General features: G+C 37.4%; 1 protein-coding gene across 11 annotated transcripts; it reads right to left on the bottom strand.

Moving 5' to 3' along the window:
* Positions 1-542: 542 nt before the first annotated feature.
* LOC311432785 (uncharacterized protein) lies at positions 543-24924 on the bottom strand. 11 transcript variants are annotated; one of them, XR_014690330.1, is made up of 5 exons: positions 24632-24916; positions 12747-12884; positions 5633-5929; positions 2939-3083; positions 543-1946 (listed from the first exon to the last, which is right to left on the bottom strand). XR_014690330.1 is itself a non-coding variant. In XM_084511259.1 (5 exons), exons 2-5 carry the CDS (start codon positions 12828-12830, stop codon positions 1918-1920), a joined length of 474 nt encoding a protein of 157 aa, XP_084367385.1. In that variant the 5' UTR covers positions 12831-12884; positions 24632-24916; the 3' UTR covers positions 543-1917. The 11 variants fall into 11 exon arrangements, 9 of the variants coding, with proteins under 9 accessions (XP_084367385.1, XP_084367383.1, XP_084367384.1 ...); XR_014690331.1 differs by having other exon boundaries at positions 12747-12953; positions 24632-24877; XM_084511259.1 differs by having other exon boundaries at positions 5633-5848.
* Between the last annotated feature and the right edge of the window lie 3033 nt (positions 24925-27957).

Here is a 27957-nt window from a genome sequence, read left to right as displayed (position 1 = left end):
TCCTATCAGAACTGAAAGAGAGGTCATCCACCTCCACAAATAAGATTCAGTATTTCTATAAAACTAAATACTGGCATAATACCTATAATGAAGTTAAAATCTTACAAATCCAGATTGAAGTGTCTTAAATCAATGATGGGCAACCTAGGATATACTATTACCCAAAGGGATTTTTACAATTATATTCATTTATGTTCAAAAACAAAGCCTAGGCCAAGAAGATGGGCCAAGCACTATGCTGCCTACAGTAGTCTATCTATTTGGTACTGTCACCCATAAGCAGCAGGAGGTTGAATAGAAACACCACAACTCATAGCTGAGGACAGTCATATACACAATCCTAGTGACCTCCACCACATTGTTTTTGTTGCTTCTTGTCAGATGCTGGGGCAATTGGTAAAAAGTGAATTCTACTCAGGTAGAAAAATTCCACAGGAAAAAAAAAAAAAAAAAAAAAAACATAGGACTGGACAGCCTCTCTTCATTTAGCTTCCTTTTCAAAATTATATGCAGTGGTTTGAAATGTCAACAGGCAAAGCAAAAATGAATAAGGCAATTTTATTCCTGTATGATGGACAGAAGCTATCCAAGTGATACCTGATGCAATAGAACCCACAGCAATTAAATCACTGCTTATAGGTATTCAGAATAATTTTAACACCATTCTGTCATAATGTAACACACACACATGTATGCTCACAAGTCAATTAGAAGTAGGAAAAAATGGAAACCAAATCATTACACTGCAAACCCAAAGAAATAGTGTTTTCAGGATTGACATTTAAATCTCCAGGTTGCTACCTAACAACATTTAAAAATTATTCAGATGGTAAGAACAATAGATGTACATAACAAAATTAATCAACAATGTTCAAAACATCAGGATATATCTTACAAAGTTAAGTGCATCTGAAAAAGTTTTTACAGATCAGTGTAAACACATAGACACCAGAAAAACATACTAGTTGGAAAAATGTCGCCAATACTTATGTTATTTGATTAACTGTTCTACATGAATGATTGAAAATTGCAGAAAACTAAGACTCTTCCTTCTTCTGTCTGAATTTTTAGGACAAAAAGGATTCTAGCACAGGGAATACCAGGAGTCAGGGCATGGGCTGTCTGCCATCTATTTCTTCATTTGCTGCTGACTTCCATGACCTTGGAAGAATGACTTCACCTTTTTTGCTTCTGTTCCTCTTCCCACCATCTCCTTCTGCTGTCTTTTGTAGTCCTTGCCTTGGGGCATGGACTTCCATTTCTTATGCAGTTGTGTGAAGCCAAATAGAATAGGCACTGACTGGTTCAAACTAATGAGAAATACTTGAATACTGATAAGAAAACATGAGGCTTTAAGTTGTTGTAACTTCCAGAGAAGTAGGTTTGATTAACATTAAGACCCCAGCAAGATGTTCTCCGCTGGGATCTCATAAATTTTGCAGCCTGTTGGGACTTGGCTTCAGAACTGGTGGTATTTCTTGGCATGAAGCCATCATTGCTCCTCTTCTGGACATCTTTGTAACCTTGCAATTACTATAGTGTTGTGTTTTTGAACAATTACTGAAAACACCAGCAATGTTTGATTCATGAAACTTGAAAGAAATCAGCAACATTTTCCCTACCACTACAGTGGAAAGCAGCTATAAGCAAACCTGAGAAGTGTGGGAATGTCCCACTATATGGAAGGAAAAGTCTTATAAAATTACTAGATATCAGATCTATGAACAGATCCAATGAGCTCCCCACAGTGAAATGTTAGTTGAAGCTATAGAAGAGTAATGAATGGTGCATTTGCAGGACAATTCTGTATGCACAGAAGTGTGGACATCAGAACCATAAATCCTGTCAGACAGTAATCATAGTATGGATGTAAATCAGGGTGTAAATAATTCTGTGAACTATGCAGTCCTCCAGGAATTAGCTCTTATTGGAAGCAACGTGATTTCCTGAAGATTTAAAAAAAAAAAGATGTAGAGAAAGACGTTGTAAATTCATGGATCACAGTGTACCAATAACCCCAACAAGAATGGCACATAAGCAAGACTCCATACACTAAATTAATCTATTTTCATTTAAAAAACTATGCCTTCTGTGCATATGTGAACTTTCCAAGGCTCCTCTGTCAGCAGACAAGATTACCATGGATTTAAAAGTAACACAGTGCACTTGTATCCAACCTTTGTTCCTGAGAAGGCATTAGAAAACTCACACTGAAAAGTCTCAGATAAGTGCATGGATCTGGTGAAGCCATACCTGGTACTGAGATCTCGCAAAAGAACCTATTACAATACAGTAATAGGGAAGTCTATGGACACCCTGTGTGTTCTATAATTCTCTGTTATCAAACACCTTGACACTACCTTTGATAAGCAGCAACTTCACTTAATAATTTGACATACATGTGCACTTTTCATCAGTGTAGTCAATGGAATTTTTCACACTCTGTTTTTCACTGTGAAAAATTTTTCACACAGTGAAAAATACAGTGCAAATCTGAGAGATTGGAGCCATCACAGCAGATGCTTTTGGACTTTTGCACCCAGACCAGTATATGTGGACATCTACCTAATTACAAATTAAGTAGCTGATTTACACCTGCCCTCAGCACACTTGTAATGCTAGCCCTTGCTCCAGATAGATTGCTCTGGGGTTGCTTTACTGCTATCCTGAGCTGCAGAATGGAAAGCGTGACTGGGCCTGAGTAATGAATGACAGCTCCTCAGCCTTCAGGACTCTTCTGACAGACCTTTGGAACTACCTAATGAGGAAGACTTGCTAGAAAACACCACTGTGAAATTTCCTCCCTAACAAATCATACTCTGGTCTTTCCAAGGGAAAACTTGTTTTCAAATGACCTGTTTCCTTTTGTACCTCTTATAATTTTGTGTTTAGGTATCAGTATTGCTTTCCATCTAGGTACAGAAACTGAAAATAATACCTTTCCACCTAGCCACACTCCTCTTTCTCTTCTTCAACTTGGTATCTGAAGATGTATGAAGCATACTGTTCATTTTATTTACGTGTTCCTGAGCTGTGCTCACTTCATTACACAGAAGACTTATTCCAGTAATATCACCAAATGCCTGAAAAAGAGAACAGACAAACAACAAATTATTACGGCAGCATACAGTGAAATATCAGTGAACAGAGATGACTTTGATTGCACTTCCCCACCTCTCTCTTCTTACTTTCAAAATATTGTGGCTTAGAAGCTTTTTTGTGTGTGAATTTTTTTTCTGTCATACTAATAACCCCACTTTACAGCAGCTTACATTTTAGCTTTCATGGTTCAGTTCCACTCCTAGGCCTTACAACAATTTTTATAACAGTTCTGCCAAAATATTATAAAGTAAAAGTTACTGTAAATGTATTCACTAATACAGAAATAGCAGTGAGATTAGCAATTTAAACGCATGTGAAATGTGAATTCACCTGTTTTTTTCTCAGATTCTAAACGCTTTAGTAAAACAGTGGAGTGGGGATTTTTATGCCCGTTGCTTTATTATTTTCTTCTTACGATGTTCTTGACACATGGAGATTTGAGTGAATAAGGAATAGACCTTCAAAGAGGAAAATTGTGGCCATGAGGAGAAGATGATGTGTTATAGAACTGGAAATTGGTTAGAAGCCTCAGCTCCAGCTTGGCTGGTTAGTAGCTACCACATCACATTAGATCTTCTGCTTGTGTCATGTGGGTGGCATGTTGCACAAGAGTGCCCTGGTTCTGATTCCATTCACTTTCTGGAGGGCCCATATAAGAGAGATTTTGCTCAGCTGAATGTGAGCAGAAATCAAATTTACGACTATGAGAAGTAACAGATCCTCAGCTCTGTCTAGCTGCTGTTACTCAAATGCTAACATGGACAAAAGTGGATTGCTCAAGTAAAAAAATAATTTTGTAATGAATTTTTCTATTTTCAACCTGTTTCAGTACAGCTGTAATAAATTATACAAACGTTAGTTTATGTACAGGAATAATCTCCAATTTCTATTGCAGTTTTATGTACTTTTATTATTCCTCTGATGAAGTATCTTATATCCGCTTATACCATCCTCTTGATGAAGCATCTTGTTGTACGTCTGTATTTGGTACCTTATGAAGTTGGGAAGTGCTGTTACCTTTGGAACTGGTGTATACAGGTAAAGTAGAGGACATCCTCTGATCATGTTAAAAATTCTGGCAGAATGTTGGAGTCATCTTGTGCATCCTACATCCTAGGCAAGTTTCCTCACAACAGGCTACACTGTATTCTTACTTAGCTACTACTTACACAAAACACCTATTACTTCATTTTTAGTTTTCTTCTTTTACAAAAAGAGATAGTCCAGGTTTAGATTGTCATTATCTGTTATTATCTGTGGTATAAATTATCTTCAAGGATATCACCAGCGTGGCTTCACAACACTTTTTCAAAATACAAACTCAAGAAGACAGAAGAGAAATAGGGCTATTGAATCATCATTGAACTAACAGTAACAGCAGGTTTGTGTTTTTTGTTTTTGTTTTCTGCTGCACTAATCTGAAGAAAAACCCCATAAATATCATCACAGTGCTCGTGTAGATTTTGTCCTAATTCCCTAGATGCTGGAACACTAATTCCTATGAAAAAAAAAAAAATACAGAAGGTGCACAGCGTTGCTGTCTGTTGGTGTTGGTTAACACACCAAAACCTCCTACAGATCTGGTCATTCCCATACCCACTGACCAAAATAATGGAAACCCTTTGCTACACTTGAGGTGCTACTGTTTACTTGTGTACTTTAAATTTAAGTTTGTATGGATATGTCGGATTTTTAGACTTGATCAGATGTTGTGCAGAGTTCTGTTATTAAAGTCCAAGTTGTTTATGAAAGTAACTTAATAGCAGTAACCTTATGGTTAATCAACTGTGTAGGAAAGTTCACTGTGGACTTACTGCAGTGTAATTATAAAGTGAACAAAAACATAATTGATGCATTTTGTCAATCTCTGTAGCTGCAAGGTACTTTTTTAAAGTTTTTTTTTTTTTGGGGAGGGGGAGGAGGTAAAATAAATTAATGCTGTATTGGCAATTATCCTTTGACTTCAGAGATTTTACTGCTGATTCAAGTAAAACTACATTTTAAAACCACGTGAAAGATTATAAGCATTTAAGAGTACAAAATACATTCTGCTGCAATGAGTGTGTGTATACTCACAACATAAAGCCATTCAGAAAATCACTGAAAGTACAGCACATCTAGGTGTTTAAAGTGTTTTAGAACTGAAAGGGAATAGTTTGGATACAAAATAACACTTTAAAAGTACCCTCTAATTACCAGCACTGATGTTTGTTATGCAGCACAACTACAGTGATATGACATTTTTCTCATGGGTGTTTCCTCAGACTGAATTGATGTGCTTTCCCATCTCTTCTGTGAACATTTGAATAAAGCAGCTCTAACTCCACAGGTCCCAGTGGAAAAATAAATGTAAATAACCATGCCCTTAAAATATTTATGTGTATGTTGGCTGGGTATGTAACCCTTTCTCCTCACCCTATGCTCTCTGTCAGTAATAAAGAAGCCAGCATGATTTAACATTGAGGATTACATGTATGTAGAACAAGGCTATAATGCCACAGTGTAGGTATTTCTGTCATCTGCCAGTTACCTGAAAGCTTGCACATCCTGCTGAGAGCCAGTGGTGGACCTGTCTGATCACTCTCCTGCTTGTTCTGAGACCATGGCCTCGACTGCAAAGACAGGACTTGTTGGAAATACATCTTGTTTCCCATGGCTCTGTGGGTTTCTGAAGCAGGGAGTAGACCAAACCTGGGATTTGAAGAAAACTGGAGAGAGGCCACATGCTGCCTTCTGTATTTCTGTCCTGCCACATGAATCAGCATAACCTTGATAGCAGCTGATAATGTATTAAGCCAGTTTCCATTTAAGACTATACCTCAATTTACTGGGAAATTAAAAAATAAAAGGACTCAGTCTTACACCTGAAAGAGTAAACAACCAGAAACTGCACGTATTCATGCATAACTTCTCAGCTGAGATGCAGTGTGTGCATCCTTTTCCTCTTTAGCAATGGGTTAGCTTAGCCACCACAAAGGCATGGAACAAAATACTGTGTCTATTTCAGGACAGAAATGACATGTGCAAGATGAACTGAGTCAATTTAAGAGAAGAGCATACAAATTCAAGGTTTCTCCAGGAAATTCTTCTGAATGCTCTCATCTTTTCATTGGGGTGAAAAGAACCACCTGGACAACTATTTCATGTCTTAAACTGATTATCTTCAATTGAGTTACATCAGTAAAGGAAAAATATATACTGGTAAATATAGCTTTAAATAGTCTGATTTAATTCTTACTTGCAGAGGAACTATACTGCCATGAACCTCAACAGAAGGTCCGTATCTTTGTAGGCTGTACTAATTTGATTGCTTATTCCAAGGGGAGTATCCCTTAGCTGACTTTTATCATGTATGATTCCCAACTGATTCCCAACTCAGTGTATATTGATATGAAACAATGGTGATCATCCTCCTGATGAACACAGTTGAAAAATATTACTTGGCTTCAACAAGGCAAGAATAGATCTCAGAGTCAGCAAGGCAGCACATGGTGAAGCCCATTCAACCCAGGAATTTGTGCACATATGATGCATTTATGTGGGTGGAATTGTTCTTGCTACACAGTCTGGGGTAAACCTTTGCCACTCTAATTTGCACTCTGTTGCACAGGGTGCAACTCAGGAAACCAACTCACTGTAAACTAGCTGTGATTGCAAATGATCTGGCATGATGCTGCTGAAGCCAACCAACATAAGGCAATTTATACCAAAGTATCACCTTTGCCCAATCCTCAAAAGGAAGGCTTCACTACACACCTCAGCTTATCCAATACATGGTGTAGAAAGGCCAGATCTTTCCTGCTCCATCTGCAGGGTCTGTTGATATGGTGAAGCCATTTGACAATGACGCCATAAGGTAATACATCAATTTCAGTCACTGAACTAGAGCAACCCTCCTTCTTTCACTTCTTCATAAATCTTTAGTGACCACTGCAGTAAGCACTCCTTATGCAACTTGTATGTGGGGATTCTGTATTCAACTTGGCCAATTCATTCCATTACCAAAGTTAGACCCAGAAAAATCTGCACTCAGATACATGAGTAAATTCCACTGGTGCCAGCTGTATGGCTTACGCACATATAGGAAAAAACAAAACAAAACAAAAACAAACAAACAAACAAAAAACACCAACAACAAAAACAGGACTAGTATTCATAGTAACATTGAGTATATAAAAAGAATTTGTGGAATTAAGAATAAAACATGAGGCAATTTGTTGATTTGCCCAGGGAATACATTGGAGTGACAAATCTGTGGATTATTCTAAGGTTGGTTTTTAGTGTCATTATCAGATCCAAGAACTGTATATAAAAACACAGTCCTTCATATGCTAAAGATATAGTTTGCTCAAACAATTGTAAAATATTCAGTATTCTTAAGATTAAATATCTGAATATTGCTTCTGAAGGAACAGCTGTCAGCTTAAATCTAAAGTCTAGTTTGTTTACTGGCTGTATTTTATATCTGTTAGAAAATGACACCAAATAGCAATAAAATTGTTGTAAGTATTCTACAGGGGAATATAAATGCCCTTTGGTTACAGTGTACATATCTTTATACATAATTCCAGTATATTTTCCCTAGAATTACGTTAAATATGTAAAAAGCCTTTTCTCATAAAGGTAAAAATGCTAGATGTTTCCAAGCTGTAATTTAGCATTAGTGTCAAGATTGCTTCAGAAAATAAGCTATGGTTACTGTTTCATTCTTTTTAAGTGTCACTCAGCATACCATATCTGATCGTGTATTCAAAATAAACTTATATGATTTTATTCACTTTTCCAGAAATGCAAGAGAATTTAGACATAATTTATAGCATACGGATTGATGTAAATAGCTTAAACTAAGTAATTGGCTGGTCACCTATGCTGTCTTATCCTATTACTACTAGGTACTTCTCAGATAATTAGGGAACACAGACCTCTTTTATCCAGGAAGTTTAAATTGGATGAATCCTTGTGTCATTTGTGTAGATTTATTTGATAGATGAAATCATACTTTACTAAAAGTTTTTCTACAATGCTGAGCTTTACTAGGCCTTTAATAAGAAACTGATTTTTTTGCTGAGTTAAAGTGACTTATCTTTAACCTTTTAATGAAAAATCAACTCCAGTCAGCAAAAGTTGAGATAAAAATCACCGAGTTGGTGTTATCACCATGTAGACAGCTAAACAGTTATCACTATCATTAACTTTTCTGTGCACGCATTTCAAATACATTTAAAATGCTAAAAATAATTTCCTGTATATTACAATAACATAAGATTAATGAATGAGGGAAAGCATGAAAAGTGATTTATTTTGGGAAGGTCATTTCTTGGTTAACCAACATCTAAATTGAATACTATAAAGGAGAAATATATTATAGGTAAAATGGAAAATGGGTTTTACTACATGAGAATTCTTAGAGTTTTACAATGCTTATGATAAAAAGGACTACAGTTACAAGTTTAACCTCTATAATTTTTATGCTACACATTAAAAAAATCTTTTTATTTAACATTTCCATGGCAATTTATACATGTTACCTTGTACTTAATGTTCATTTTAAAACAGTTATTTTTGCTTTCTGCTTAGGAAACCTATAAAACTACTTCTCATACCAGACTATATATATACGTGCGTGTGTGTGTGTGTATAAAAATACACATATATTATCTACCAGCAAAGTTAGACCTTTAATGGGAATACCATCCCTAGAAAAATATACATATTTTAAAGCAGTTATTACATAGAGAACCATTTATTCTTGCACAGTATACTTCTGTACATAGCATTTAGTAGCAGGCCTCACTTACCGTAAAAAAGTAATAATAATAATATCAGAGTGACTTTTGGCTCCTTGGCTTAAGAGAAATTCACACTGAGTTCCTTGCTGAACTAGGACTGTAAGAAAAACTTGCCTTTTTTTTTTCAGTGAAGTAAAAATGATTAGTATTAGGTAGCTAATATAGTGTAAATTCCTTACAAGCAGCCAAAGACAGTGAAGCAAAATTATGCAGAATTCCTTTTATGTCTGTCAAAGAATATTTGCAGATAGAGAAAGATTGGTTTGAAGCACTGAGGTTGAAGTCACTGAGAGCTGGACACATGAAATTGAGGAAGAATTTGTCCTTTTGATTTAAATAATGTTCTCATATCTCATGTGTCCTTGACGAGGGACATACTGCCACCCCAATAACCAGAACTCGCTAGCCTGCACATACACCTCAGTTAGCTGAATGCTAAGAAACTACATTTCATGCTCTCAACAATGTTTACATTTGTACACACTTTTAAAAGTTTCTGTGCTGTTTTCTGCCAAACTGCTTGTTTTCTTGTAATATTGAAATACACATTGTTTCTGTGGAAGACTACCAATACCAAGCAGCAATCATGCTGTAACGACAGTAAGCGCTGCACATCTGATTGAAGGACATTAGTCCCCAAATGTCTGAATTAATGAGGTCCCATTCTAGTAATTAAGAAGAGGTGTTACAGCTCTTTCAGGTATGATTCCAGAAAGTCATTGAAATTAAAAAGCCAAAGCCTTTTCATTTTTCTGTCTTCAGAGTTACATGTCCTCAGAGTTTCTTAATAAAAGTGAACAAACAAACAACAAGTTACACTGAAATAATTATATTTTCACCCTCAGTGGCTTACTGTACTAAAAAGGAGGACTGTTTTGCGGGAAGAAGATTCATGCAACCCCCAGTTCCTAGATGTTGTTGAATTACATTTTGTATTCTGCAGTTATATGACAGTACAATATCTTAGTATAAAAAATAGAAGTGAAAATTGGTTGTTTCTTGCTCCATGGACTCTATAGATGAGGTACATGTATATGCAAAGGCAGGGCAAGTTGCAGTTGCCACAAAGCAGCTCTCTGTCCTACAGGCCATGTCCCTACAGTCCCAAGAACATATTTTGCACAAATATCTGATGTGAAGAAAGAGACTTGCTGATCACGAAGAAAGAGGAAAGGCAACTGTCATTTCTGAAGCAGAGACAGAATAGGTGACAATCTATGTCCTTGCCACTGTGGAAAAAGCCATCCCTCCTTACTGCTTCTGGTAGGGTAAGGAGGATAATAAACAGCAAAAGGGGATCTTGTCTTGTTTCTTCTGATGAAGTGTTATATCCATTCTGGCAGAGAATAGGAAAGATTATGCTCTGCAAATAGATTAAGTTAGGAAACTCCTGGAAGGTAGATGACTTGTTTACTCTGAAGGATAATGCAAATAAATACATAGCAAATGACACCAAATAATTTGAGGCTGGGGAATAGTTTGAAACCAAAATGGATATAAAAGATCTGGAAAAATTTTTCCTTGAGATCTCTGGGGACAAAATACCTAGCTAGCTATAAAATTTCAGGTTGAAAATGTTTATACATGGTGCAGTTGCTCACAAAATATGGCAGTTCAAACTCTTTAACCCAAGAAGTCCATTCTAGCCTTCATTTCCTACACTCTTAAAAGCTATACTTAGGACTTCAAAACAACTTTTTACTTAATCAATAGATTTTCTAAGCACTACTGCTTGTCTAGTCACAGCAGAGAAAAAAAATAATACTATATATATATATATATATATATATATATATTATTCCTGAAGGGCAGCAACAGCAGCAAGTGACAAAACCCTATAATAGACCCACAATGGGTTTTTCTCACTCTGTCCTTGCTAAGGCCCTGGTTCTTGTACCAGAGAGAAAATGGAACCTTTCCCACAGAGATTTCAATGCAATATGGAAAATGGGAGACTTTTAAAATTTCCTCTCAGTGTACAAATGGAATATAACTTACCACTAGTGAGTGCATAGTCTTAAAACTCATTAACTTATAAAACATCCCTAATTAGGGACTGAATTAGAAAGCCATGACCCATAAAACACACAAATGTAACATTACATTCATTATTGGCTAAATGTAAGATCAGGATGTAAGTGTTACTGAAATTATTAGCCGAGCATGTTTCTGAATTGTAATTGTATTTAGGTCTACAAATATAAATGCAGCAAAGCATGCATTGATCTCCTAAATCAGAGGAACATCTTTCAAGATGCTGACATAAGACACAGCCATGCAGATTTTAGGTAAAGACAGCATTGTGGTATAATATGGGAAACTATAAAGAAGTGGCTTGAGCCATTCATGTTACGCAGTGCTAACTTTTTTGATGCTGATCAGCATCAGTTTAGAAGCTGGAAGTTTCTGCAAAGCTCACTTGGGAAACCAAAATAAAATTATATGGAAAATAACAGAAATATAGAAAGGATTAATGAACAGAACCAGTACATCGAGTTAAGCTCGGTGACACATGCTTGAAGACCTTCCTACTAGGGTCTTGTGGAAGGAGGATGAAACCTGATGTCCAAAAAGCTGAGAACTTAACTGGGACAAAATGTTCTGCACAGAGCTATCATTTGTAATAGGTGGGAAGTAGGCATGGGGCTGCATTGTTGACCTCAAAACAGGGAAAAGGCCTTCTAGCAGAAATCTGGCAAATGATTTGTACAAGGAGCTTTGGTAACAAACTCAGGCACAGACCTGGATTTGCAGGGTTTTTTTTGTGTTAATAATTAATTTCTACTTCATGTAGGCCACATGCCTTCTCTTGTTTTCTTTGGCCAGCTCTAAGACTCTGCTGTCTTCACTCTGGTGAATCACAAGTTCCTGGGGCACAGTATTATTCCTTGAGGACAGTTTCCTTTAAATTAAATTTTCTTTTAAAAGCCAAGTAGGGCAAAGACATTAACAGTAAAATATTTTAATGAAGAAAGCAGCCTCAAAACATTAAACAGAGGAGCAGAAGCAACTTTTTCTGCATTCTGGAAAGATATACTTGAACCTTCAATTTAGAAGTGAGCAACTGAAAAATCTGTATTTCAACACCATTTGTGCTGGCTTCCTATAGTAAGCAGACCTCTAAAATGATGCTTCCACTTCTCTGGGTGGATAAAGTAATATGCTTTCACTTTTCTTCCTCTTAGATGCCAGTGTTTTGTTTTATTTGTAAAGGTCTCTCAACTCAAGGCAACAAGGAAATGAACCTCTTCTAAGCACTTGGAACAAAACATCAATTCAAGGAACAAAATGGAGTCTACGAAACACGTAATAGACAATATTTTTTTTAACTACCATCCTGCATTGCATTTTAGTGCACAAACTGCTTACAGTGGGCCTAAAAATATGACAACATCCAGGATTCAATCAAAAACTTGCAAGAGGCCAGTAAGTCATATGATTACTGTATGTCGGTTCTGTGTCTGAAGAAAAAATAAATAATTCTACCATGCCTGTAGTTGCATATCTGTGCACACTGCTTACATAGTATATTTATATATAATAATTCCTGTATAGAATAACCTTATGTGTTTCTTAGCAATATATATTTACAAAATAGTTTTTTGTGTGTAGTTTCAATATATATCTTCCATAATTTCACTTAAATTGCTCTATAAACTATAATAAATTATTACTTTGCATGGTAAATGCATTAACTCATTAATTTTACAACACTGTTTAGGAGTGAAGTCTTCCTATAGAAGATCTCAGTGTATACTTCATGAAGGGTCTATTTCCTGCTTTGACCCTGACCTACTTCGTAAGTGCATGCCTTTGCCTTCAAAACCTGGATGTAAATAATCTGCTTGGACCTACCTCAACAATAGCCCCATCAGGCAGCCTGAGGAAGTGTCTGTAGAGTTGCTGGAAACCGCTGAGGTGTACGGTGAACACCGACATGTGAACAGTGGTACCTCTTGAGGTAGCTGCCGAGTCAAAGATTCCATCCTGGTGCTGGAGGTCACAGATGGGGACACCAGACTTACTGGCATGGTCCTTCCAGATGTAATCATACACTGCCACCTAGTGAGACAGAAGGCCCCCCCACATACACACATGCGCACATATACAGAGTCCCGTCCCGTCCCCTCCCGTCCCCCCCCCCCCCCCCACCAGAGGAACATATTTAATTAACTTCTGGCAAGAGCTTTACCGATTTAAAATGATTTTACAATAAATCTGCAAAGCCTGTACCATATGCAGTGCTTGCACACAGTTCTCTACTACAGATTTTTTATGACATAGATCTAAATAGAGGAGCTAGACAAATCCCTGGTGTATATTCTATAAAGTTAATTCTGCACAGATGAAGCTGTAATTGACTCCTGTATTAACGAAAAGTAGGGAAATCAAGCAGGGTAGGTTAAACAATCAAATGGCAATGCCGATTTAAACAAAAAAAAAAAAAAATCTTACTGATAATTTTGTGAACAAGTGAACAAGTGTTTCTTTTTCTCTCTTTGAGAAGCCTTTGCTCCTTTACCCATAAGCACTTTTTAGTCTCTGATCTCTGTGTAGTATTAAAATAACCTTGTGCTGCTACTGAATTGTAGATGAGGAAGGTGTATTTTAGTGTGTTGTATAAAGCAGATGTATTGACACAGTTACCTAGTTTCCTGTCTAACTGTAAACACGTTTGCTTGGGTAGGTTTCGTACCTTCTTGTGTCAGTCAGAACTTCCATTTAACCATTTCCATGTTAATTCTGTATGCAGGCTGAGCATAATTCAAAATTTCAGCTTGAACACAGCACACAGTTTAAGCACCTCATATCCTTAACTAGAACTGATAAAGAGCAGCATTTCTTTTTATACTCCCACTCAAAAGTAAGTGTTTTAACCCTTCACTTTTGTAAGGGAATCTTTAGTATAACTCTTTTTTTCCCCATGAGATACCACTCCTGTTTACAGTAGGAAGGGATTGCTTCACTGTGAACACTGCATCCTTCTCTGCAGCTCTGTTTTGTCCATTTCAGCTGCAACTGGGGGCCATGATTTTCACCAGCAGGGACCTTTGACTACCTTCACTCAAATAAATAAATAAATAACCACCAGTATTTTCAGTAAGTGTCAGAGCTGCATGTAATTTGCAGCATGTGATTACCATGTTAGAAGCCAACTCTAAGTTGCTCAAACCTTGCCCTTTGCTGGGGTGAGGGTCTCCTTTATGAGTTCCTAGTTCTGTCTGCCAACCCTGTGGTACTATATCCGTATGGGACCAGGTACAGCATCAGGAACCTGTGCCTTGCCACCCACCTCAATAGCAGATGGATCAGTAGGGTAACAAGGAGTCAGACAAATCCCCCCCGCCTCTTGACACATTTCAGGTCTGGTGAGCTCCCTCTCAGGACATTTATATAATTAGCTAAGAGAACTTAACCATACTGATTTGCACACTCTTCCCCCTGAAAGCACAGCCTGATTGTGAGACAACTGAGAGTGAAAAATCACCACCAAAACTGATGATGCCATACTAAGTTGCATCACCCTAGTCCAGGCAAGGCATGGTGAGAACAGTAAATGGAACACTTGACTCATTGTCCCTTTCTCAAAGTTATCCAGTATCATGATTTTTTTCTGATGGCATGTTCAGCAATATGCAGGCACATACAATGACCAGAAATCAACCCCAGGAAAGGAAAGAGCAGCCACCATGATGTTGAACTGGGACTGGATTTAGACACCCCTGGTCTGAAGGACCATTTAAATTCCCTCCTTGCTAACACCATCCTAAAGTATTCAGTAGAGAGATGTCCACTGCCTTGAAACTTTCAAAATGCATTTCTGTGAAGTGATAGGTCGCTAGAAAGCTGCAGTGGCCTACATAACCTGAAGTAAGCTCCAAAAGTAAACTCTGCTGTCATCTGAAATCTCTATCACTAAGTTAATCAAAAATGTCCACTCATTTCCACAGGAATACAATATGAATTAATAAATCTACTGAGACAGGCTAGTCAAGAGACTGTGCATATAGGACATGTCAGAGGAACTGAAGTTAGCTATGATCTAGATTCACAAGGGCTGACAAGAAACCACAAAATGCCAGAACAGTGTACAGTAATCCTTAAATGAAATTCATCTTTCAGCAGAAAAACACATTAAGGATGGTAATTCAAAGATAAAAGAGGCAGGCCAGAACAGGTTCAAATGCTGACTATTTCACAACATAACTTAATTAAAGCAGGAGTGTGAGGCTGTTAATCGCTTTATAATAGTTCAGCTTGAAATGAGGTCTGATGTGATTGCCCTTATAGTTTATTTGTTTGTATTATATCTCAAAATGTTATGTAGATTTAACTGGTCTTTTATTGTCTTTTCTGATATTTTATTGTCTTTTCACTGGTCTTTATTGTAATTTTTTTTTCACCTTTCCATCCTCACATCTTTGTGCAAGTATGCAACGAAAAGAACTGGGAGGAAGGGTCATAAATTTAGGTCAGATCAGATGATTTAGTAAGTCTCATGTGGGTTTAAGTCTTATTAATAATTTTAATACATTCTTCTTTGACAACAATGATTTCAATCACTGCTCCTTTAGCGTACAGTGTGACGTAAAAATACAAAGACTTTTAAAGGAATAGAACATGCTTCTCATACAAAGAAGGTAAATTATATCACCTTTTGGAAGTTATAGTATATAACCTAGTGCAAAAAAATATATTTGTAAGTATAAATACAAATTTATTTTGTTACATATCATGCCATATTAAGTGTATAGAAATAACGTTCCTGAAGTAGGATGTTATCATTTTAAATACAAATATATTAATAAATATATATTTATAACTATATTGCACACATGATACCCAGCAAATTAGTACTAATATTTCCAAAGTCAGGGTGCAGAAAATGGGATGCTAAAGTTTTAGAATTATCAAGAGCTTTTTTATTATACAATGGCTTTTGAAAAAAAAAAAAAAAAAAAAAAAAAAAAGGGAAAAAAATTTCTCAGATTACCTCAGCTACAGTAGAAAAGTGAGGAAGACTGGAGTTAAATGTCATAAAAAATATTTTTATTTTTTATTCAAGTAATTCTTAAAAAATTGAGAAATATACGTATCCATGGGTGTCTAAATGCTTTACTGTGATTGGTACTGATTCTTCACTGCTTACAGCACTAACATTAACAATATCACGTGAATCAATTCCAGTCTCATACATTTTACAATGTGTGAAGAATGCTTGAAAGCAGCATTCAAAGAAAAGACATAGAATAAGCAATACGGACCAAACCAACCAGCTGAGAATGGGCAGAACTGCAAGCTGGTCACGACAAATAATTAGCAAAAGTTACAAGCTGTTAACTTTAGGCAAAAGAGCAAAAGTGATGAAATTATGGAGAAAACAAAAAAAAAAAAAAAAAAAGACATCAAAAGTCAAGGGTGCTGTATTTACTTCAAATAACTTTCATAAACATGGTAAGTACATTTTTTGTTGTAACAGTTGTAAATATGGGAATTGCTGTCCTGGAGGCAATCTTCATTAAACCAGTGTAGTTCTACAATTAAAAAAAAAAAAAAAAAGCTGGCTAGTATTAGCCTTTGAGGGAAGCTCAGCACCCCCTAAGTACTGTAAACCCTGTTGCTTTTTCTAAAAATCTTGTAACTGTGAAAAGAAGAACTATTTTGTACATGCAAGCTTGTATTGAATTACCTAAAATACCCTTGCTGCCCATGTCAAATGTATATTGGCTGTATCCAGATCCAGGTCAGGCTACCTCTGAACTTTACACTTAACTGGCTGTACCAGTGGGGAAATTTTCCAAGCCATGCTTGGAAAAAAAAAAAGCCATGCCATTTTCCAAGGCTGGGGTGCTTACAAGAAGCAAAAAATAATTTGGTTCAAATAAATCACAAAAATGGAAAAATGGAAAGCACGAGGAGAAAGGCACAAACAATAGGAACTATTACAACTGCCAAGAACGCGTATCATCATGAAGAAGTCATTACCAGTTACACCAGTACATCTCCCCTATTTAATCCTCACATGTACAAATACATGCATGCATGTGGTTATATATATATATAGTGTATTTTGGTGGGGCAACATTATATGCTCTTGTGCCTGGAACTACAATGAAGCGTGCAGATATCTTGGGTTACTGAACGTTTTTAGTCTCCTGCTGGCAAAGGGTTTATGCCAGGCACAAGTGCATCATTTAGTAACCTCTCTTAACCCTGAGTCTAAAGAGCCAGATCTACAGCAAGTGCTTTTGAAGCAGTGCAATATCCCCCCCTACAACTGTCTGTAGTAACTCTCCAGACAGATAACTTGTTTCTAAATCTTTCTATCTGTGAACATAATGGACTAACATAATGGACCAATAGTGTCTGGGAATTGTTTATTTCAGTCAAATTATGAATGCCTGAAGCATTGTTGTTACAGTCTTTCTTGATTTATTTAATAAACTGACATGGACAGACTGAATGATGAAAATAACCATATACAGAGAAAAACCTCTTCGTAAACAACTGAGGAGAAAACCCAGAATAGATTTATGGCAAGCTGCTTAGCATTATAACACTAAGAAACAGCAAAGGATTTTGTTTGTTTGTCTCTGAATTGTGATAGCATCATGTTTCTGGATATGTCCAAATGGACAGTGATACAAATTTTTTATAGAGGACAATTTTGATCTCCTGTGTTTAGATATGACAAAGCAGTCACATACTTTTAGCCACAGTGCACCCACTACTAGTACAGCCTGCTGCTTACCATCCGATCATTTCAGATCTAAATCTTACATGGTTTTAAGTCTCCACACTTGAGTCATCTACAAATAATATACAAATACAGAAACAGACTCTTCCAAACAACAATAAATTTGAAAAATGTAATCCCAAGACTTATGTTAAGAACTGATGCTCAGTTCAGCAAAAGCCTTGTCTGAGCACAAGGTGAGTGAAAATTAAAGGCTGTAGCTTTTTTGTATTTCCTTGTGTATAGCAGTGCCTTTGTCCATTCATTTGCCCTAAGGAAAAAAGATAAAATACATTCCCTTTCTATTCCAGAGAATCCTACTCTATTCCAAGCCCAGAATAGACTTGGTTCAGATGGGTAAGAGAAAATCTCTCTCCATGCCTCATTTCCCAAATTTATAAGGGATGCTGGAATCAGTTACTTTAGAAAGCATCTTCAGTAACTTCAGACAGGATTTTATATACACAAGTGTTTAGGAAATGCTGTTTTCCCTATGGAAGTCAGAATTTAATGCATACAAGGGCATATCTGTGTAAATAAGAGTGTCTGTTGTTCATTATCTGCTCATCAACGTTTGCTATTCATTACTCATCTGTTTACAAATGTAATGTAGTCAGAAAGCAGAAATAATACTATATGACTTTGGTGACCAAACTATACACTAAAAACAACAAATAGTAAATAGATTGACAGCGCAGTTCATCTTATGGGATAAAATAAGCCCACACAAGACATTCTGCAAAATTTTTTTAAAAACAAAAAACAACAGCAACAACAACAAAAAAAAACACCCTGACAGATCTGTAGAAAAATAATGTGGTTCAAAAAGAATCTGTAAACAGAAAACAAAAGAGCTAAGCTTGTTGATTAACCTATTTACAATGAACATTGTATGTTAAATATTTACTGTTTGGAACAGATTAAATATAGAGTAAGTAGTCTAACTTCTAAGGTAGTTGAAAGAAATAAAACTATGTTCACAGATTTCCTTCACCATGTCCAAGACCAGGTGCATGCAAGATGCATGTCTGGATATAAGCACGCTTTTACTCACCTGTGAATTATTTCAGATGGAGAGAACTGTTCCTGGCAGCTATAGAACATTTTTAAATCTGGGACATTTCATGGGCAGCAAATTAGTGGAGAACTTAAACACAACTTAGACTGTTGGCTTCTAGCTGCATCTTCTTCAGCTGCAGGTAATATTCTCCTGTGAAGAAGGCAGGATTGTGTGCCCTTGGGCCAGTGGGATAGAACACAATGTAAGGTGCACTCTTGTGCAGGGTGTGTTTTGTTGAATACCTAAGTCTGGGTTTTAAATATATTTTTTGTTTGTTTATTTTTTAATATTTTTCTGACAATAACAAAATTGCTGTAAGTTTTTTGTAAGAATCAGAATAATTTTCTTAATTTGCTTTCTCAGAGCCAGCTGTGTTTTCAGGCAGATGAAAGAGGACTAAGAAAAAGATGAAAAAAGAAAGCAAATTTCAACACTTCTGATTAAACAAACATGCCTTCTGCTTAGAAATACTGTCATTTCTTTCTGATCTTTCAGTAGTTCTAATGAGTGTACTGACTACTTCAACATGACTATTAATTATTAGCAAACAGATTTAGTACAGAGACATCTAGAAACTCTTGTTTTCACTGTGGCCCCATTGCTCTAGCTGCTGTACAAACAGGTAGAAGTGGACTGCTCCCAAGAACAAGGAGATAACATGCAGCAAGATCAAATCAGTAGCTGTATTAACACATGTATGTAGCTATTTGCTTTAACTGTCCCTAAATCATCTGTATTTCCCAAAAATCACCTGTAATTAGCTGCCTTCTTGCAGGCATCACTGCAGAGGCAAGTCTTGGAAAGAAAACTAGAGGAAAACAATTTTGCAACTTTCTTCCAGGCAGCAGGGACACTGCATTAGAAGGGCCTGGCATATTTCTCTACAAATTTGATGTACTATGGCAATAAAACAAATGCTGGTTTCATTGTAGACAAGAAGGGAAATAAAATAATGAAGAAGAGAAAAAGGTCAGGTACAATGAAAGAGCTTGGTCTTCCTTTGTGGTCCATACTGGCATTCCCCACTAACCCCAACTCATCCTCTCCCCAAGGCTCTTTTATTCTGCCTCCATATGGCCAGCAGCCTAATTGCAAGCTTAAGAGAGTCTAGTCCAGAAGTGCCTCAGTGGCAAAGGCATTTTCTTATTGTGAGCTTACTCTTTCTTTTTTTCTGCAGTATGGTTTTATTTTTTGAATCTCACAAATATTTTAACCATGCCTGGCACTGATGCTTCTCTGGAAATACAGAAATCCACTGTGGTAAGCAGACAAAGGGTCAAAGGTTCTGGGCGGTTTGCATAAGCCTTCAATGAGGTATGCAAACCAGTTGGATCTGCAAAACTTGTCAGAAAACTTGCAAGATCAGGCTGCCTCCTGGGGCTCTGTGAGCATACCAAGAACCTCTAAGCAGTGTCTTTTTCCCTGCCTGAGTTGAGAAACCAGATAACAAAAATACTTCTGACAATAGTATTTCCCACTTGTAGCACAGTCACAAGTGTTGCTAGAACAGCTCCCTCTCTGATTTTTCAGGAGTACTGTCTTCATTTAGGCAGAGCCCATGAAGTACACACACAAAAAATAAATTATTACCAATAATAGTAAAAAAAAGCCTGCTTGAAACCCTAACAAGTGGTTTATGGTTCAGGTTCAAGTCTTGGGCAAAAGTGTGGTGTGATTACACGTTTGGAAGAAAGACTCTATTCACATCTGATTTCACCTCAGCTGGTTTGCCCTTCCTGAATCAGAAGTAACCATGCAACTTATGCAGAAACAATTGCATCGTAGTATTGAATTTGATGTGCTTGGTTTGGAGGAAAATGGTTTAGTGTACTGTGACCAATTGTCTATTATAATGAATCTTATTATTAACAGAGTGTACTTTTATATCCTTATTTTTTCCTCCTTGGAAGATAGCAGAGTTTAGCATCTGATAAACACGTAAATCGCATTTTCCTTTTCACACAGGACAGATTTCAACTTCTGAACCAGCAATCAACAAAGATTCCCCTAGCTGTTGGGGAAAAAAAGTAAGTATTTATGAAGAAAGGCGTAATAAGATCAGAGGGAAGCCTGTTGTAAAAATGCACATTGCATAATACATGATGGATCATTTCTATTATTTAACTTTTGCACAGATATAACAATACAGAGATACGCTAACCATCATAGTCAGCATTAATTTACAGTGGGAGAAATAATTAGAATCTCACTTTTTCTGAAGAATGGAGTGAAAATGTAAACAATGCTTCCCTCCAGGCAAGTGCTTTATCAATGTGACAGGTACATTTGAATTTCCATGGGTGGGGGACATAATAGGTTATTTATGTGTCATTTTAATAGAAAGGCCCAACCATCAAGATGGACAGGAGACTTTATCAGTACTGCTGTTTGCAACTAATCCACCAATTTAATACCCCATGAAAATACCTGCAACAAAACCTGGACATTTTTCTTTTCCACTCCATTATAGGCAAATCAATATGGGTGCTATTCATCTCAAATCTTTGGCTCAGCAGGTGCCCACTACACAAGCTCCTCACAATATTGGTGCATTGGCATAGCTGCATAAACATACAGATGTTGATGTCTGGTTCAACCAGTAGATCCAGGGCAAGATCATGTGGACTTCTAATTCACCATTCACCCCCAAATGCCAGTAAGTGGGAAAAGTGCTTGTTGCATTTTTTTTTTTTAATTTTTTTAATTTTTTGAGAAGAAGGAGGTGGCAACCTGCAATGTCATGGCATGGGCCCTTTGCTGGATATTTCTCTCAGTCAAGACTTCTGCACTGTCTGCTTTACCTTCTCAGACCATAAAGCTTCCTATAGCAATGACAGTTGTTGTATAGCCCAAAGCCATGACCATCCTACACCTAATACTGTGTTTTCTGTTTACTCTACAGTAGTGTTCCCACGTCACAGCTGTGGGCTGAGACCTGGCTTGTGCTAGGTACTATGAGAACCATCATGTGGAACAAAAAGAACCACCATGTGGAAAAAACAACTCTACTGCAATTCAAGAATAAACAAACCTGATCTTGCCAGACACTTCAATAGCGCACTGACTAGATGAATGTGATAGATTAGTCTTGGAAATCTTTACTTTTGGTCAAAATTACCAAATTTACTAGTCATATTAGAATCTTCCCTCCTCCCTCCCCCCATGTCAATCTAACATGTAAACATATACACACATTATTGTTAATACTTATCAAAAAACTTATTTATTATATTCAGGATGCTATCAGACAGCAGCTGATTTTATTTTTAACACTGAAAAACTCCAGCACAACTTTTAAAAGTTTTCAATTATTGTAAATGTATTTAGATTAGATACTCCCTAGGTCACACAACGACCAGCGTATTTTTGGTGGTGAATTAGGCACAAGCCAGAAGAACATTATCCAACTCCCAGATGTAATGGGGCTATTTATGTAGATTTGCCATGAACAAAATGCATACTAGACACACCCTCTCATGTATTATCTCTGCTTAATTGCTGCTCTTTCTTGTATTGTGTTGGACTTGTCTGTGAGGTCCATTGACACATAGCCTTCATCTGACCCAAAATAATTTGGTAGCCACAAAGCAATTTTTGTTCCCTCCTTGATACTTTCAACTGTACTAGCACACCGCTTGCCCTGTTCTTGTCTACACTACTATTCCTGCAACATGCAACGCCCAGAGCATACAGTGACAGCTCCCACGTTCTTCACTAGTGTGCTTGTGTAGGTCTACAAAGCAACAGCCTAGCCTGATCCACACACAAAAAAAAGAAGTATTTTCCATTAGGGAGTATTTCATAAAACTTTTTTTCAAGAGCTGAAGGTTTTTATTATTACAAATCCATTCTCAACTGCATCCAAGCGCAGTTTCCAGATTCATGACCCACCAGGGCCTACATGGACTGGAAGGACAGTCCCCAACGAGCTTAAAAAGCCTAAAAGGAGATCTAAAGCAATAATGAAATCATCCACCATCCCTTTGTCCACTCAGAACCATGCTCTAATTATGTAAAATCTTTTCCTAAGAAACGCAGGTACAGCTCCAGAGATGTTATATGGACATGACTGGAAGCATATTCATGCCCCCTGGGAAACTCTTAAGACTGGCTACCCTTGTAACATTTTTGAAAAAGCAAGCAATTCACAACAACATAAATTTGATTAAAACCAGACCTGGGACATTTCCTATGCTCAGTCTGCAAAGCTCATGCATCCCTGTGGTTAATTAGGAAATATTACTCATAGTAAGATCCACTTATAAACTATAAGTTCCCTGAACACAGCATCTTAATAACCTTCAGGAACAGTTACTGTCCCAGTTTCCTCCCATTACTTTGAATATGGTGACCATGCTTTCTGGTAGGAGGACAATGTTACTTTTGGCACAGACAAAGAAGTACTATATACTGTCTTCCCTCCCAGGGCATCTGGTTGAACCTCAGACACAACTTACAACAGGAAGTCCAATTCTGTGAAGCAGAAAGTTTTTTGCTGCACACATCTGTCCTCCTAGGCTGAGAACAAGTGACAGGAGATCCGCAATGTGTATACATTCCATTCCTACAGATACTCTCCACAGCACCAGCTTTGGAGTACCTTTGAACAACCCAGAACTGCAGCTGAAAACACAGCAGCTAAGATAAGTTTGCTACTGCTGGGGCAATTAATCCATGATACTCCTCTCCTTTGGGAGTCATTCAAGAACTTACAGGAGTCAGGCTGTAGGCTGGATGAAATTCCCTGGGAGCACTGATGAGCAGTCACATGTGGGGCAGGAGAAGGGAGCCCCAGGAAAGATGTGGACTGGGATAGCACAACTGGCACCACTTAAGCAATTCACAAAAATCCTCAGCCCATGACCGAGGGAAAGGTATTCTCATTTCCTTACAGACCACTCATACACTGCCACAAGAAGTACATCACAAGCTATGAAGAGTAAAGCGTGGGAAAGAAACACAAATAAATTACTTTGCATAGTCTTTAATTAATCTATTAAATAGCGGCTCAGTCTGTAAAAGACTACAATAGCAAAGACACACCACGGCAGGATGTTGGGTTGGCAACATGAGCAAAACAAAGTCTGGATTTTAACGAAGTCTTATACCAGTGTTTAGTTTTTGCTCTGCTTGGGTAGTAAACAATGTGAGCAGTATGTCAGCACACCGTCCTCATTACATCAGAGAGCAAATAACTGAAAAGGAAGATGACTGTTTACTCCCTAATGATTTAGTTTTAATTCTGATAGCTTAATAGGTGACAGGTTCCTCCTCCACTCACAGAGAGGTGTTGCTGTTTTCTACTAGATTTTTATTATATAGCGAAGGCATTATAAGAAAGCCGACCACGGAAAATTATTTGGCCTGAGTGAATGTAAGCTGATTCAGTTTAGGATAAACAGAATTAAAAAAAAAAAAATAGGCTGCTGTAACAGGGACGTTTCTTTTCAAAAGGGCAAACTTTCAGAAACTGACTAGTACAGTACTAGTACAACAATACAGCTTTAAAATATAGGCAGAATTTTTTTAAGCATTTGCTCGAAGTAAGTATTATAACTCTTACAGTGTGATTTGTATCGTTATATAGATTCTATTAAGATATACACTCCATATTAATTTAGATAATACATAAAGCAATTTCATATCTCATTAAAAACTACTATATTTTCTTCTTTGCGTATCTGTTTGATTTACTGAAACTTTTCTGCTTTTATGCTAGTCTAGTTTCTTTTATGGATCTGCACCAATGTAAAATTAGAGTAAAAGTGAAAACAGCACAGAAATGAATCATATCCACACATTCAGTGTTATTTAACTGTAACCAGAAAATTTCCTCAACTTATCAGAGCAACGAAAAAGAACACTAAGTATAGAAAAACACCAATAAATTGTGTTAGTATTCAAGAAGAAAAGGTGCAAGTGTAACCAAAAATAACATAATACCTTCTCAAGTCAGCAGTTACCAAAAACAGATGATACTCTTCAAGGACTGCAAGCACCAAAGAAAAATCTGATTTCTGTATACGGATTGCCTAACCTTGATTCAGCTGACAGCCACGTTTTTTTTTTGATATATGTAAAAATATGAGTTCCCAACCAGAAAGAACATTCTGTACTATTTCTCAGCAGTTTGCTGGTTTCTTTTCTCATTACATGGCTTATGGGGATGGTCAGACCAATTCAAAGAAAATCAGAAAACACCCAGCACACAGCTGCAATTTCAAGCACATTTTGATGGTTTGGTTTTAAAGAGACAGTAGCACATTTATTGAATTACTGCCAAAAGACTGATGGTTTCAAAAAACATAATACACAGAGAATGTGAATGGTTTGTTGTTTGTTGTTGTTGTTTTTGTTTTCACAGTTAAAATATACTTTGAGAAAAAGTATTTTGGGAACACTCCTGGTGAGGTGAGTAAGGTGAGGAAGGGATATTTATGAATCATTGTTCATTCATATTAAGGACTCATTTCCCATGGTTCTGGGAGGATCAGCAATCTTTCTTAGCTCATTCTCTTATTTAAGCAGTTTCCATCTGACTGTACCCTGCATTTCTAGTTAAAATTAAACATTAAAGATCAGGCTATGTTAGTAAACAATCAACAATTAGAAGTCCCATTCCGTCTTCCCAGACTGTTTGCCTTCTTGAAGCAAGACCAGATCTAGGCATAAGCAAAGCAGGCAGGTACCTGGGAAATCAAGACACATTTTCCTTCTCTACTTCATCTACAGCAGTGCCTGAACTGCTGCAGCCAGCACAAGCAGAGGTGGCTTGGGAATCTCCATCATAACTACAGCCCAGCAGCATAAACCACCCAAGCCAGACCCCGTTCTTGTGGCAGCACCATCCCATTTTACCAGTGCTGCAAGGAAATACTGACTTTGACACACTGTGAACATGAACTGAAGACAACAGAGTTTGTTACTCAAGACGTAGTGGAAAGCAGCCTGCTGCTATAGTGTCCTGTTTGGCATGAGCCACTTCAACAGAACCTAGTTTGCCTCCCAGAACTAGGCCATGGTTGGTCCCTAGGAACTGGAGTTATCTTGAAACCTAAAGTGTGATGTTTAATAATCATTTCCAAAATCCTGTTTTCATTTCCTGGGATAGCACGAGTATTTGTGAAATAAATGGTCTCTCTAACTTCCAGTGCAACTGGATTTATATACACAATAATTTATACAAGTAGAATGGCTGGAAATACTGCTTTAATCTTCTATGCTTTGAGATATTACAGTAATTTAAAAAAAAAAAAAAAATTTCCTGTTTTGATAAATAGAGTAATAATTTGCGTCAAGAAGATGGTTGATATTGATAAAGAAGGGGGAGATGTGGGAGTGTAGCCATGGGGGTTGACAAGCCCCATGGTTGGTGATAACATCAGACTCTTAACGATGAGGCCATCAGGAATGCAAAGAGTTTAGAGGGAACAAAGAAGGGTGATTCAGGATATCCCATGCCATCTGGGGTTGCTTGTTCTCCATTAAGGCATGGAAGTTGATGGGTGTTTGCTGTTGTCAGGCAAAGTTGTTTGACCAACGAAAAATTGTTTGAAAAGGACTGCTGTGGGGCAAAGGGTATAAGAGGGGAGCCTGTCCTCAAGATGAAAAAAGGCAACACGAAATAATGAAGATATGTCATCAATAAAGAAGTAGAGAAAAGGAATGAATAGGGACAGGCTAGCAGAACAGGGACCAAGACAGGAACAGGCACACTGATCACCTCATGAAGACAGGTTTGGCCAAACTCAGCAAACCGCTCAAAGAAGCTCCTACAGAAAGTCACTGGAAATAAGCACACCAAGGCTGGGAAGAAGCTCAAGCTGAGAGAAGCGGACCCGCGCACACAACTGCCCCTCACTGGTAAGCAGTTGTGCATTATGGGGAATCATACGTCCTTAGAAACAAAGATTGTCCTGGTAACCTTACAGCTTATTCCCTTTACTAACAATCAGTTTATGATCCTGAAATATGGGACCAAATTGAGGTCAAGGTGTGGGACTCTGCAACTAAAAACAACAAGGTTGCGGTGGGATTGCTTGGCACCTGGTGAGCAGTCTCTGAGGTCTTAAAGAGCTATGTGGGACCACAGTCAAATGTGTGATTTGCCAAATAGTGAGGGAGCTGCAGGCTCATCCACCGATTCTTCTGCTACACCAGTGGCCCCTGCACCGCTACTGCCATTACACCCCCTGGTGACCTGGATGTGTCTTTTGACCCAGGCCCTACTGGCCTTGAAAAGGAGATGGAAATGTTTCCCTTCAATCCGGGAAGAATAGGATACATAAGGCCTGAAGGCCGAGTTGCTTGACAACTTAAAGTGAGACATATTGTTCCCACAACTAGCCCTGGAATTCTCCGGTGTTTGTAATCAAGAAAAGGAATGGAAAATGGAGACTGTTATATGATCTGAGAAAAATTATTGAAGTCATGGAAAATATGGGAGCACTTCAACCAAGATTACCAACTCCAACTATGTTCCCCCAGTTATGGACATTAATAGTAATAGACTTAAAGGATTGTTTGTTAAACACTTGCCTTTTAAAACTTTGCCATGCTTATGTTTCAATTTATACCTTTTCTGATTTTACATATGTATAGGCATACTCGTGTTTAGTATGTAAAAACAATGTTCTGTACAAAGTTTGATGTTCGTGTGTCCATGTTAGTATAGACTCCCCATGCACCCAGCGCTGTTTACTTGCCTTTTATAAATATCACTACATTCAGATTGAGTTGTATCTTCATTTATAACACTGTGCTCGTGTTTTCTTCACAGCTCATTTGTACCTCACAAATACAGTCTGCATGTAATATACGACTCTCTTCTGATCCACTTACCTACCTATAAATAGATAGAATTATCTCTGAAAGTTACATTCAAAGCTTTCACCTGGATACCAACATCTTGCTTCTATTTCTCAGGTGACATTAGAAAAAGTTTCCAGAAGCCCCCAAACAGTGTACTTGGAAGAAGAAATTTGATTAAGTTATGGCACACCAAGCGTCCTCATGTCTTTACATTTCCATTGGTGATTTGGGAATTTGGAAAGTTGGAGAGTGGCTGCTGATAGATTCTCTCGTTATTTTGGTTGGGGGGAAAAAAAAGGGAGGGGGGGGAAGAAGCACTGAACATCGTTATAGCACAGCACAGTCAGTTGTTTTCAAGCAGGTGGGAAGGCTTGCAATGGGCTGACACCTTAAAAAATGTCATATAAGACACTCAATCTAAGAGCAACCTCATATAGCAAGTGGACAAGAGCTGAACT

The sequence above is a fragment of the Aythya ferina genome (assembly GCF_964211825.1).
Source record: "Aythya ferina genome assembly, chromosome: 2".
NCBI classification, from domain to species: Eukaryota; Metazoa; Chordata; class Aves; order Anseriformes; family Anatidae; genus Aythya; species Aythya ferina.
The sequence above is the reverse complement of the archived record's forward strand: the minus strand, read 5'-3'. Positions and strand labels throughout refer to the sequence as shown.